Source organism: Sinohyriopsis cumingii, chromosome 8 (genome assembly GCF_028554795.1).
Source record: "Sinohyriopsis cumingii isolate HCF-2022 chromosome 8, ASM2855479v2, whole genome shotgun sequence".
In the NCBI taxonomy this organism is placed as follows: Eukaryota; Metazoa; Mollusca; class Bivalvia; order Unionida; family Unionidae; genus Sinohyriopsis; species Sinohyriopsis cumingii.
Genome location: NC_142968.1, coordinates 68,990,610 through 69,005,669, shown reverse-complemented (window position 1 = coordinate 69,005,669; position 15,060 = coordinate 68,990,610). Strand labels below are relative to the sequence as shown.

The 15,060-nt window shown below is 35.1% G+C and overlaps 1 protein-coding gene across 1 annotated transcript; it reads left to right on the top strand.

Moving 5' to 3' along the window:
- Nucleotides 1-843: 843 nt before the first annotated feature.
- Nucleotides 844-14,406, top strand: LOC149793765 (riboflavin kinase-like). Its single transcript, XM_089967752.1, has 4 exons — nucleotides 844-1,047; nucleotides 4,326-4,477; nucleotides 8,207-8,309; nucleotides 11,800-14,406. Exons 1-4 carry the CDS (start codon nucleotides 963-965, stop codon nucleotides 11,919-11,921), a joined length of 462 nt encoding a protein of 153 aa, XP_089823878.1. The 5' UTR covers nucleotides 844-962; the 3' UTR covers nucleotides 11,922-14,406.
- Nucleotides 14,407-15,060: the final 654 nt, after the last annotated feature.

The following is a 15,060-nucleotide window of genomic DNA, read 5'->3' as shown; positions in this document are numbered from 1 at the left end:
TCGAGATGGTTGAGGGGTGATGAAAAGTGTGCTAATTTGTTATATTACTAGTGAACTTTATTCATGCATAAGGCACATAATGATTCTTTTAGCTGCCTTGCCACAGGAAAATATTCAAAATATCTCTTTGCTGTCAAAAATGAATGTAAAAAAGAGGGGTTGGTGTCAGTGTTGGTTCGGTATAAAAGCCACCAGTTATATAAGGAATTAACCTGAATGCCGCAGTAAAAATCTCACATGCATACTTTCTACAAAAATCATTAGTTTGTTTCTATTTGTATCTTCAGTGTAAAATTATTCTCATTTCTCTGCAATAGGTCATTGTCGGATGAAAATTCACCAGTTAAATTGTTGGGGCCCGTGTGGCCGAGTGGTCTAAAGCACTCACCGTTACGGAGCACTGCCATCTCACCTCTGTCTGCGTGGGTTCGAGTCTCGGATTCGGCTAATGAGGTCATGTGAGAAAGCTTGCCAGTAGCTTATCGTGGCTCGGTGGTTCTTCCTCCACCATTAATACTGGCCGCCATGTATAGCCTATATTGTGCTGAAAAACTGCGTTAAACCCAACAACAACAACAACAGTTAAACTGTCTCAAGAATTGCGCCAACATAAATCCATAGATATTTGTGTCTCCCAGAAAAAAGCCGAAATTTTCCGAATGCTTCTTTACCTCTTAGTCTGGTTCATTGTTTGTCTCTTAACCATTAACTCGCCATTGTAACAAAGAGTAACAGAGAGAGAGATTGGTCTCTCAGGGAACATGACTATACACCCTTGTGTTTACTTATAGCAGTCTATGGAAAAGGCCGAAGATATTCCGATTGCTTCTGGTTTCACAGAAAAAGCCGAGGTTGCTCTAATTGAAGATATTGACCTAAACTTGACCGTTTCAACGCTACCATATATTTCATGCGGTCTAGAAGAAAACAGTGAAAAGAGTTAAACGTTTCGTAACATTGCCATGTATAATAAATTACCACATTTTGCTGAAGGAAGGGTTGTTAAAGGCTTCGGAAGAGGGAGTAAAGAGCTAGGAATTCCAACAGGTAATAAGAACTGTTTTAAACGGGGTTGCCAACAGAAAATTCGCAATGATAATCTTATTATTGCAGCATCATGGAATGTTCCCGATTTCGACCCGGAACTCGCTGTCATGTATTTTTGTGGTTGTAACTCAAAATGGAATGTATTATAGCTTTAAAAAAAAATATTTTAAAGAAACTGAGTTGATGATTGATCTCTGAAATTTAGTGTTAGTGATCTATAATGTATGTAGGGAGAATAGTCCTACAATGTAGCCTCGTAGGACTATAATAGGTGGAAAGACTGGTTTAACTTAATGCACGGTAATCGGATATAATAGAAGAACCCATCGGTCATTGACTCTTGTCAGTCAGTCAACTTAACGTGTGTTCTGCATAGATTTTAATCTTTAAACAATTTTCAAATGGTTCTGTATTCATTTCAGAGGTATTACCTTTTAGGCAGACCATTTACTGTCAGTGCTTAAAAGTACCGATAGCCCAACGCCCAGGGACCCGCTAATTTCAGACCAGGTCCCTCCTCAGCTCTGTCTTCTGAGTGAGGTGCCCGTCAGTCATGTCGAAAAAAAAACATTAAATTGCTCGGGAAATCTCGTTGATCTTGACCAGCCAGAACACGGCATGTCATGCTAAAATTTCAATTTTCACTCCCAAAACCGATTTTCAGTATTCTTTAAGAAGAGAATCGAAAACATAATTTCAGTACATGTACATTGCCTATAGTATGTATTCATGTTTGGAGCTTATGAAAACTAGCCTTTGGGCAGCTTAAAGAACGGCCAAGAGGTCAAGTATACACCAACATTTCATGTATTACTTAACTAGTTGACATAGCTATTGTGATATGTTTCAGTGGCATGTATAAATGGTAAACAGTCATGGTTGGAGCTGATGCAAAACTTTCATTTGGGCAGTTTAAACAGAGGCTAAGAGGTCAGGTATAAACCACCATTTTCACATATTACTTCACTGGCTGACAATACAATAGCTAGTGTGATGTGTTTGAAAACTGATTTTTGGACCCATTGTGCTAATTGTCCTAGTTTGTATAGGTTATGTAATCACAAGTGGAACAACCCAGTATCAGTAGTTAAATGAAAGAGATTCTAAATGTGTGTGGGAGAAAAAGTTTTTCTGTAGCATTGCCTTGAATAAGAATGTTTAAGCCATCTTCATTAAAGACTATTGACAAGTTGGTGAACAGCAGCAATGTTACTCTGAATATGGACTCTATTTCATATATAAAAGAGAAAGCATGATCATTTCAGCTGTCGGAATAATGTTCAGGTAATTAATTTTTTAAGGCTATATTGGAAACAAAACCCAGCAAAATTAAATTCAAAACTCTTGATTGATGGACTTTTACTTTGTGAAGCACACCAGCAAAAAGAAGTGGGGTGGTGCCATTTAACTCTTTGCACATACAGCAAGCCACATATTGACATACTTCATTCCTGTGTACCAAGCCTATAGAAATAGGAGCACCACCTGCATGTAAGACATTTGACATGCTGAATTGAACATTCTGATTAGTCTCATTATTATTTATTATCTTGTTAAAATGCTATTTAGCCATGAAACTAATTGTTAGACAATAATAAGCACATGCTTGTGTTTACACAGGTGATTTATGTTGATAAATCATTAGCACCCATACTGGACAAAAGCGTTTTTTTACTGCTGTATTACCAGTAAAGCCCTCCATTAAAGAACATATTATGATCCCCTCCCTCAATGAAATGGTCAGTCCCAGAAGTGTTGTATATTCATTTTTCAACAAAGACACGCATATCTCGTGATCAGACATCATGAGTTACAGTTTTGACAATGCTGAATTTAAGGTCATCTAGAACAACTCGGTGATCATGATTCATGCAGAGAATCCTGCAGAAAAGTTTAAATACCTCTACCATCCAGTCTGTAGCGAATGCAGTGATGAACACTAATGACAACTCATTACCTACTGAACCCTGTATATTTGAAGTGTAGCAAGCACAATTTTGTGTGACAAATATTTAAAAAGGGGACATTTTGAGAATATGGAAATTGTTGTCAAGTCTTCAGTGATTTGAGTCAGGGCTTGGATTTTTTAAAGTCACCTGCCCATAGCCTGTTTCCTAAATTTTTTATTCTTATAGCACTGATTTACTGCAGTGACAGATTTATCAACTTTAATTACAGTTTTACTTTAAAAAATAAACAAAAAATACTGACTATATTTAAAGCAAAACAAACCATCTCCACAGAAAACACATGTTTGGCCAACATTATTTTGCTAATTGACCCTTTTTAGGCCAATGTACAGGGGTCAGAAAATCTGATATCCTGGCACCCTTGGCCCCTCTAATTTCACCTGATCACAGTCTAGTATATTTCACATGCATATGTTTTCGTGCCTGCAGAATACATGTATTGCCAAAATATGTTAGACTGAAAATGTAGCTGCTGCACTGCTTGAATCTAGTTTTTCTTACTGAACTTATTTTGATGCATCATTTTTTACCAAAGTAAATCCTGTCAGTCAATCGGCTGACTGTCATTTCGTTTGGCTGAAGAACAACAATAATCAAATAATACTTGAGCCAGATAACCAAAGGTTTATTTCTTGTACTAAAAAAATCAGTCAAATCACACGATCATGCCTGCAGAATATTGCCAAAATATGTTAAACTGAATATGGACAACTTTACCATTAATAAAAAGAGAAATAAGTAAAGAATTAAGTATATTATGGCCAAGTATAAAAAAGTGTCATTCTGACCCTACTTTTTCCTGCTGAACCTAAGAAATAAGAAAACAATAAGGAGAAAAGATATTAACAAAGGGATGTAACTGCAATCATTCATTACATGTTTTGCGTTGTACACAAAATTTACAGCTTTTGATAGAAGTATGGTAAGTTGATGATCTTCATAAAGTTAGTTCACATGGAGATAAATATCAATAATTTACTTCTTTTAACAACATGAAATTAAAATTCTGCATTTGGTCACAGCTATCTGTTTTAATAGGCAAACAAGATTTTTTTTTACAAGCCATATGGGCACTCATCTTTGAATACAGGAGGGGGCTCAATCTGAAATTAGATGTCCCGTGAATCAGATCAATTAAGTACCATGTTATTATGTTCTTTGTAGCTTTGAAATGTTACATGTCACATAAATATGGAGGACAGGGGGACACACATCCCCTGCCCTTGGGGATCCTAGGTGTAACTCTGCCATAAGGGAAAGAACTCTGTTTTTTTTTATTTTTTATTATTCATTACCTTTTCTTTTCAGCAAACTTCCCACAGGATGTTGTAGACAAGTTACCAGAAGAAATAGGAGAAGGGGTATATTTTGGCTGGGCCAGAGTCGACAATAAACCAATCTATAAAATGGTTATGTCAATTGGTTGGAATCCATACTACAAGAACAAGAAAAAATCAATGGTAACATTGCATTGTTGATGATACAGATATGTTTCTGTGTTAGGTTTCAGAAAGATATACCATAAACAATACACATGGTGAGAGCTGGTTTAGCAAGAAAAATGTTATCATGTATGTTTGTATTCTTGGAAAAAATGAAACTTCTTTATAAATTTTCATGCCTTCTGGACTTTGTTCTGTAAGATATGTACAGTAGGTAAATTCCTAGTAAAAAGAATACTCTCTCTCTTTCTGCAGTTTTTCTGTCTCTAACTTCTTGTAAAAATACCAACATGTTTAATAATTACAGAACCTTTGATATGATGTTAATGTGGACCAAAGAACTGTGATAGCTGCAATCTCACACTGTTATCAAAAGAGTGAGATTGCAGTTAACAAAATTGTATTCCAATTTTACATATTCATGTGAAAGTTTGTCATTTACAATATAAATTAATGGGATTTTCAAGAGCCCTTTCTTTTATTTAGTTTTAAAGGGGAGATAATTGTGGTGTATTTGTTAAAATGGATTATTTCCCACTGTGTTTTAACAGTTAAATAAAACTTAATAAAATATATATATAAATCAGGATGATTCATGTTGATTGTCTTTCTTCTTTGTGAAATAATTCTCCATCTCTCTTTATACAGATGAGCTTTAAATAGGCCAACATCCTATAATGAACCACAGTGACAAATTCCCTTTTCGGCTGTATTTTATATCAGGGCTTTGAAAATCTGAAGGTCTTCTTCAACCCTTCAGTTCAGACTTTTATAAAATGGATACATGACCATCTTTTATATCTAATATGTTTTTAGTTGTCCAACATGTGATCTGCCCAGCTGACTTTATAACTTTAGACACACAGCCTGACAAGACAACAGAAGAGCAAATTGAACAAAGATCATTTTACTTTGAATATTTACTGCCATTGTACAATTATATAATGCCATGACAGTAATCAATTGAAAATAAATAACATAGTCCCTGATCTGCAATCACATTATGCGACAGCAGATTATGGTCTATGTTGTTAGCAGTTGGACTTATAAGCCAATATACATGGGTAATATGATAATTGCTTATGGAATGACTGTATGATTTTCTTATTTCTCATTTCCTGTTGTGAAATCTCATATATGAAAGTCTTTTTCTTCTTGTATTAAAATGGTGAAGTTGATTTTTTAGGTACTGACAAATTGAAATGTTTATAAAGAATAGTTGTTGTAGGGTTTAACACCATGTTTCAACACAAGATAGTATATACATGGCAGCTAGTATAACAGGTGGAGGAAGAACCCAGGAAAAGCATGGGAAGAACCACTGACCCATGAGAAGCTACTGACAGGCTTTCTCACATACCCACGTAAGCCGAGCCTGAGACTCAAAACCCAGACAGATAGAGGTGAGATGGCAGTGATCCGTAACAGTGAGTGCTTTAGACCACTCAGGGCCCATGCAGGGAATGAAAAATCAACTAATCTAGAGCCAGACATTATGCCCTTAAAACTAACAGGGATTTGTATTGGGTAAATGTGAATGGGACTTCCGTATGGGAGAAAATAAGACCTATTGTAGAGGAAAAAGTTTAAGCAGCAAATTACTGAAATGTGGTATTCTGCACAGGTTTTATTATTATATTGGAACCACAGTGGCTCATTTGGTAGGGCATCAGACTCATAATTCAGTGATCTCGGTTTTCATTCAGGCCCAACATGGTCAATTGCCTAATTGTGACTTTGGGAAAGACATTTAGCTTAATGTAGCCAATAATGTGTTAAATGTGCCATAAAATCCTTTTAAGAATGTATCAACACCCCCAGAGGACCCCAGGTTAGTTGTGATTGATAAACCATGAAAATAAATGGACTTTAAATTAGAAAATTACTTTTTTTATTATGTGCATGCTGTTTATCTGGGTATGTTTATGAGTATCTGCATTTGGTCATTTTCTTTCTGTACCTATATTTATTCTTAGTCACTGAAGTAAAAGCCAGACATGATTTTTCTCAGTTTCAAAGCACTCCTGACATGAGCCAGCTTTTTCTTTATATAGTCTGTTTTTTTAAATCATCTCCAATCCAGATTGTTTTTTAAATAGTCTGTCTGCACCCATTCCACAACAACCCTTGTAAATTAATCGTACCATATATTAGTTAGCACATGGCTCTCGTAAAGAGTATTCTGATTGGTCAAAAGTTTAAATTCACCCAATGAATCTTCTTGTAATAAATAATGATGGCAATGGAAAGAAGAAGCATGCTTGCAAAACATGGCATCCTGAGTTGTTGAGAGAGACCACGACACAGAAAGTTTAGATCAAGGTTTTAAAAAAACATATGGAATGAGAATGGCTGGAGCGAATTTTTGATGGAAATTTAGTCAGTTTATAAGAAAACTGAACACTAGAGGATTGTCATTTTGTGACCTAGGCTCTACGGTAATAGTGGTTGGAAGAGTTTGGAACAGCACCAACAGGAGAAGCTGCATATGGAAAAATTAAAGCTCAGAAGGCATCTGGGAAAAGTGCAATTACTATAAGAAGAATGATTTCTTGCATGAGGGAACAGATGTAGCCCTCTGTCAGAATATGCACACTACATGTTGCCAATACATGCACCAACTTGAAAGGAAAAAGGCTGTCATTGAGAAGGAAAAGAAACAATTGCACATTGAGCCAAAAGAAGTCAATGGTGACAAAAAGGAAGGCTGAATAAATCTTTGCCAAAGCCACAAAATGAGAATGACTGCAATATCAACAGGTTCTGTCCATTGGAGAAAAAGACAAGTGAATGTATGGGATTATTTGTATATAGTTTATGTACTTGGGTGTTTATTTTACAGATTTGTTATGAAAAGAGAGAAGTATAATATATTTTCTGCAAAAATTGAGACATTATTGTAACTTAATTATGATGTGAGCGCTGACATGCACATGAAATAACTTCAGCATCAATAGCATTGAGAACAAATTCATGTGACTATAAATATTGTGAAGTCAAGTTGAACATTTTTGGTAAGTTTATTAGTTTTTCAAATTATTTTTGTTTATTTTATGATCATAACTTGCACCAGGAGCAGGTTTTATGAGTGTAAAATGCGTTTTTGGCTGGGGGCCATCTGCCCCTTGGATCCCCAGATCAACGGCGCTGCCCCTCTAGACCAAGTTGGGGAAGGACTCCCAAATCCCCCTTTAAATTTTTTCAGCTTTCTTTATGAAATACCAAAATCATGTCTGAAAAGCCAATCTTACTCACACTCCCTGTTCCAAACTCCCACCTGCTAGGAAAAAATTCCTCAATTTTCCATGTATCTGATATTGGTGATGTTTGTCATTCCTTTGATTTTCTATGTTGCATTACAATTAGGAAATAACTTAGGATCTGTGATACAGTTGTTCTTAATTTCCAGAGTTCATTTTTTCTCAACTACTAATCAGGCCACAAGACGATTCCATTCAAATTTAATTTATTGGATCAAAATATATCAAAACTTCATATTATTTATTTTTTGTGCAATTTGTTGTTTTTTTTTGTAAATCTGTTTTCCAGTGGTGACTTCAGATTATACTTATTCTTGCCCAGGCAAGATTATATACAATTACCCATAATTATTGGGTTATTTAATTCATGTAATTGTTTATCCTATTTGTTCAAATACATTTTCATCTAATTTGTGCTGAATAATTATTCTGCACATGTTACTTCATGTTCACTTTTAACACACATCATATGCATTTAATTTTCCAGGAAACACACATAATTAATGAATTTAAAGAAGATTTTTATGGCTCCGAATTGAAAGTTGTGATGTTAGGATATATACGATCTATGAGAGATTTTAAATCCTTAGGTAAGTAGACTTGTAGGTATTTTTGCTTGTTATTTTTTTTGTTTGTTTGTTACTGCTTATTTTCTTTTTTTAAATCACCCCGCCATATGTCTCTATGAGTTTATGGTAAAGTCCTTTGTTGTGCATTGGTAGTTGTGCATCATTCAGTGCTGTTTGCAACTTCTCAATAACTGTGTGACCAGTTTGCACATTGCTTGGTTAGATATTTTACTAACAACATAAAACCTTTCAGTTACTTCTTACCAAAAATAATGTTGAACATTGCCAAGTTTGGCAGCATCCTGGTATAGATGGGTTTCAAGCTTGTACAAATGATGCCAGTCTGCCATCAAATAAAAACTGAAAACTTACTTCTCAAAAACTTCCTGACATGATTTGATAGCATCTTGGCATATAATGTCAATAAATTTTATGACATACAGTATATCCTGTCTTGTGAGACCACTGCTATGAAAGAACACCTGTCTTGAGAGACCAGGTTCTCCTTGCACAGATATACTGGTTATATAGAGTTATGACCTGTCATGAGAGACCATTATATTTGACAGAAATGGTGGATTTCAAGACAATTTCTACTGTACTTTTGATATACATCAAGCTGATATGCAGTACGCACAGATTGGTGTACCAGTAAAGTTGTAGTCAATCCCATGTTTAAGGTCCATTGTCAAAATGCCTGCTTGACAACTGAATAAGTATGTGAACATCAGAAGAAATTAAGCTCACCCTCCACCAGATGTAACAGTGATGTCAGTACCTTTCATGTTTTGTAAACAGCTAGATAATCTGTCACATCTTATAACATTGTATGATAATCTGTCACATCTTGTGACATTGTATCAGAGGACCATTCATTCCTCATGAGTTGACAGAATGCTAACTTGGCCAATTAGCAAGTAGAGTTATTGCAAATGCTGTTTTATCCTTTTGATTTCACAATGTTATGGTATTTAGACTTATGTCATTGTAAGCATTTGTGGGTGATTTGTTTGTATTTTTCAAAAATGCATTACCTAATGATACTACATTAGGAGTACAACCACATATCCAAACCTTACAATTCGATTTATGCAGCAAAAGTTCTTAAAGTCATCATTGATGGAAGTCAGATTAGAGGGATTGTCCCATAGAAGAATCAGTGCCAAATCTTGACCATACATGTGTACATCAGTTACTACTTCTACTTGAGTTAGGAAATATATTTTTTAAAGACCTCACACAATTTAATTTACTTGTGCCTCAACATTTGAGTGATTCTGTAGAGTTTTCTCACAACAGGTAAATATACTCCAGCTATATTTCTTCCCGTTCCTTTCTTTGCTTGTGTAATAGATGAAGGATTCTCACTTTATTTCTCTATCTTCATCTTCCAATATTCATGTCAGCTGCATTCCAATTACCTGGCCTGATGTCTAAGAGTCCTTCAGTTCATTTCAGTACTCAACCTGGTACATGGATTATGTCAGGTAGTTGTTTTTCATTCATCTTATCAGATTATTTATGTAATTAATTTAGGTCATTGTGTTTTTCATTAGCATCTCTACTTATCACAGTAAATTAGCATGATGCTTGACTGATTTCACCTGTTTGCTCTCTTTAATTACAAGTGAGCCGGACTTGGTACATGGAGTGCAAGTATATTAGTTTGTGGAATTTAGCAAGCAGACCTATCTTCATTTTAAGATATGCAATTCAAACTATGCTTGCAACAGTGCACTAGTAAAAAAAAATGTATTAGCTCAGTAAATTCATCTTGTAAGCAAAGATGGAGTGGACACCACAGCTGAATCAGTTAGCAGCTTCCTTCAGAACACTGACTGTGTAAACCATATTGGTCCAGAAGAAATTTAAATAGCCTGATCATCATGGGTTTTACTTGGAGTGCCACCACCATTCTTGTTATAACCAGAACATGATTTCAAAGCTGTACTACATTTTGTTTTGCATTACTATCATGGTAACTTATTTTTTGGCTAGTGCTGGACATGCCACAATACCTTAGTTATGGTGGTCTTTTCTAGGATAGCCAGTAGTGGACTTTGGCATCAGATATTAATTGGCTGCAGACAGCACCAGCTTCAGTGAAAAGCTAGCTTTGTTGGTTGATCTGATCTATATGTAGTTCCAGCATCATGGCTTGGTTTCACTTTTGACAGTTATGTTTTTGATTCTAAGAACAGGCTCCTGCTTTGAACTGGTTCAGAAAGCAAACTTTTGAAAAAGGAGATGGGGGGGTATAACACTGGAAGCAAATTTGATTTTACACTCAGCATATAGAGTACTAACCCCAAACCAAATGAGTAACATTATCAAATACATGAGAGGGCAGAGATGATTTTCTCAGGCTTTTGTTTCAGAGACCTTTCATCCCCAGGCTCAGTTTCATCAGTAGGGGCAAATAGCAGCAGTGCAACAGTCTACCTTCCTTAGTTACTCAGCAGCTCCTCGCTATTCCTCCAAGGATTTGCATGAGAGATATTTTTATACAAGTCATGTCCAGGCATCCAAGCTTGTATCTCTCATAAGATTTTAAGCTGCTTTATATAACCAATGATTGAACCTTCACCAGGGTAAGAGGATGTTACTCTGCCTTATGCCTATTCTCTTGATGTATTATGATCAGGTGATGTATTTGTAGAAGAAATCAATTTTTTCAGTACAGTATGTTTATTCAATAATACAGGATCACAGTATGGGCACAGCCTCCAATTCTCCCCATGGTTTATTAAACCCTGATATAGTGTGTATACCTGCTTCATTAGTAAATGATGTTTGGTTGGGGGATTTGGCACCAATCCCCATATCACAGGGAGGTAACTCTTGTCTGATTTCCAGCTAGGTAGCCAAATGACTTTAATCACTTTTGTATTTAAAACTTAAGGTTGTGAGGGTTGGATTTAGAAGGTAATGGCTGTCCTAATGTATTATGATAAAGTAAGAACTATAGAACAAAACCGTTTAGTAAACTCAAAAAATTGTTTTTATGTATGATCCATACTATCACAATTGTATGTTCAACCTTGAAAATGTTTGTATATTGGATGATTGTTATAATTGGTTTTCACAAACCAAGTCTGTATCAGTGTTCATTTCTGTGTTTTTGATACGTACTTTAACAGAAATTAAGATCTCTTGATCTTGTAATTATATAAGCAGGTTCACCAGATATATTTAGGGAAGTAATTATGGTGGAGTGGTGTAATTACTGTTGTCTAATATTAAGAAATGAAATCTTAATGCCATTAGCTATAAATTAAAATGCCAGGGATGGTAACTTAAATTTATGCTGGTCTATGAAGGTTGTTTTCCAGGTAACATTACAGGCTGCATAAATAGCATCAGTTTCCAAATGGTAATGTTCTGTGAAAGCTAATACAGAGAGGCTCTCAATCATTTTGATCATGGAAACTATTAACTGTTACGAGACCAGGTTTAGAAAAAACAGACTGAATGCATATAATATTGAATTATATTGAATTCTTTATTTCAGATGAATTAATCAAAGCCATTCAAGCAGACATCAAAGAAGCAGAGGAAAAACTAGAACTACCAGAATATAAGGAATTCAGGGACAACAACTTTTTCAGGGAGTCTTCACCACAAAATAGTTGATGACCCTTGTTTATTTAGATAATCATCCAGTCCTGTTTTTTTTTTTTTTTTTTTACTTGCACTGACCCTCAAAATGACAGTCCCCATGATATTGAATTATATTTGTCCATACAGTGTACCCCATTACAAGGCAATCTTGCTTATCATGGTACATTTCTATAGCTTCCCTGAACAGTGTTATAGTGAGGGATCTCTGTACTGTGTATATTGTACCCCAGTATAAGGTCACCTTGAATATACCATGGTACATTGTCATGGTTCCATTTAACAGCATTATAGTGAGAGATCTTTATACAATGTATAATGTACCCCAGTATAAGGTGACCATTTCTATATCATGGTACACTTTTCTTGGTTCCATTGTACAGCATTATAGTGAGGGATCCAATTACTGTGTATAATGTACCCCACTATAATGTGACTATGTCTATGTCAAGATACATTTTCTTGGCTCCATTAAATAGCATTATAGTAAGGGATCTCTGTACTATTTGTGATGTATCCAGTATAAGGTGACCATTTCTATATCATGGTACACTTTTCTTGGTTCCATTATACAGCATTATGTTGAGGGATTCCTGTAGTATGTATAATGTACCTCTGTATAAGGTGACCTTGTCTATATCACAGTACACTTTCATGGCTTCCCTGCACACCATTATAGTAAGGACCACAGATTTTACACAATATTTTGGTTTTATAAAATGTATTTATGTACTATTGAGTTTATTATTTGACAGTTCTGCATTATTTGTAACTTTAGTTGTGCATGACTTTTGGGGTCACCTTCAGAATTACAAAACTTCAGTGTGATTTTATCTGTATATGGCACAATGGATCACATATATATATGCCTATATGCCTAACTAGACTGCTCATTTTATTCCTTGGCCGGCATTATGATGCATTCACACATTTGTTACAGTAGTTTCAATTATACATTAAGTGGTTTATCACTGCATGATTTGTGTCTTTGCTGTCCACGTAAAGACGTTCTTGTGTAGCTTTTAGCACAGAACAATCAAAGGTACCAAGAAAACAGTTGTAAACACTAGAGACTCAATTGGCAAGTCTTGCAACACAAAAAAACCCACAAATGTTCAGTTTATGACAGAGTAAGACTCAAGATAACATCTTTCAGCCAAAATTAATTGCATATATATATATATATATATATATATATATATATATATATATATATATATAGCAAACTGACTGTATGTGTCATTTATAATAATCAAATATGACTATCATATGTCACCTGTGCTATCCATGGTACTGAAAATTATTAATGACCATGGCAGATTTATATGCCATATCAAACTAATTCTTATCACAAGCCTGGAACAAAACAAAAACAAAACAAAAAAAACTTTTTCATTGTATTATTTTTCAACAGTAAGCATAAGATTATAATATAATGCTAACTATAAAAGTTCAAGTACCATTGCTTATAAGTCAAGTACCATTGCTTCTAAGTCAAGTCCAACTGCAAACTGCACAGCAACAGGTCTGCTGTTGCGTTTGGATCTGCAGTTTGTTCGGAGTATTCAGTACAACAAACATATACCCTGGTCTGCATACACATTGTGCTATGGCAGAACACAATTATTGTTGTTTGCTGTATAACTCGACTTATAAAAGAGTATGTACAGTATTTAGCAAGGTCAAAATTTGAGGGACATGAGACAAAAGAATCTTGGAAACTACAATGCTCGAATTGCAACAGTGTGACCACAGTTCATATTTTTAGTGGACAATACTTGACGCATCATTCTTTAGTGAACATCAAAAATGAAACTGTTTTATATATTTCTCTACAGATTTTTTGAAACTGTTTCACAATTTAAGTTTGAAATACATACATATTGCAGAACAACATAAGATAATGTTTATTTAAACTAAGATGATGCCCACTTCATTAGGTGTAGATCCATTTGTGAAAGCAGCAGTGTCATATCATATTCTATTTTTTGTCAATCTTTTGTGTTATTTGCACATGCTAGCAATATACAAGTATTTATTTTTCAACTGTTCTGTATTCTTGTTAAGTCCTGCTATAATCTTTAATTTTTTTTTTGTTTCAGATAAAACTGGTACACAGTCCAGAAATTTTTTTATTACTTTGTTATGAAATAGTCGGGACAAGTTATATTTACAGTAATATATTCATCTGTCCATCATACAGAATGTTTTACAAAATTCCATTAACAGCAACTATATTTTTTTGTCAATACTTCTGGTACACATCTTTGTTTTAAAAGAGTGTTTTCAGATCAAATTTCTTTGTGAACATTAGTTTTAAGGTACTTTATATCCCAGAAAAAGAAATACATGTATTTGTTTAAGGTAGCAAATGCATGAAGGAAATATTTTTTTCTTTACAGTAATTTATAACCTGGTATTCATGTAATTTTGTATACATGAGTGATAGTATTTATTTTTGATGATGTGATTTTATGAATAAATAGATGATACAAGAAAAGCACGAGTTAGTCATTAATTTCCCTTAATCGGAACATGTGTCTGCGGATTGTTACACATACATACACTAAAATCACATAGGAATTTGCTTGTCAGGCTACACGAAAAAAAATGAGGTAGCTAAAGTTCAGTCATTGTCCCCAGAAACATTGTTAAACTGTAAGACCTTTCTATTTTCTGAGTAATTATGAATCATTCTATTGTTGAAGCAGTTTTATAGTTGCTTGGGGGGGGGGGGCGAGATGTAGAACATGTCATTATGCCATTTGTTAGTCTGGATTCAACTGCCTGTAGCCTATAGCAAACATTCTGGTAGTTCCAAGTATCAGGGTACAGAATTTTTCAAACACTGCTGTACCTGTAGGTTTCTTGTGTACATATGCTAATACCATGTCCATCGGGGGCCCTAGTGGTCTAAAGCACTCACCGTTCCGGATCACTGCCATCTCACCTCTGTCTTTGTCGGTTCGAATCCAAGGCTCAGCTATCATGGGTACATGGGGAAAGCCAGCCAGTAGCTTCTCATGGGTCGATGGTTCTTCCCTGGGTTTTCCAGGGTTCTTCATCCACCAGTTATACTGGCCACCATGTATAGCCTATCTTGTGCTGAAAAATGGCGTTAAACCCTAGAACAACAACAACCATGTCCATCCAC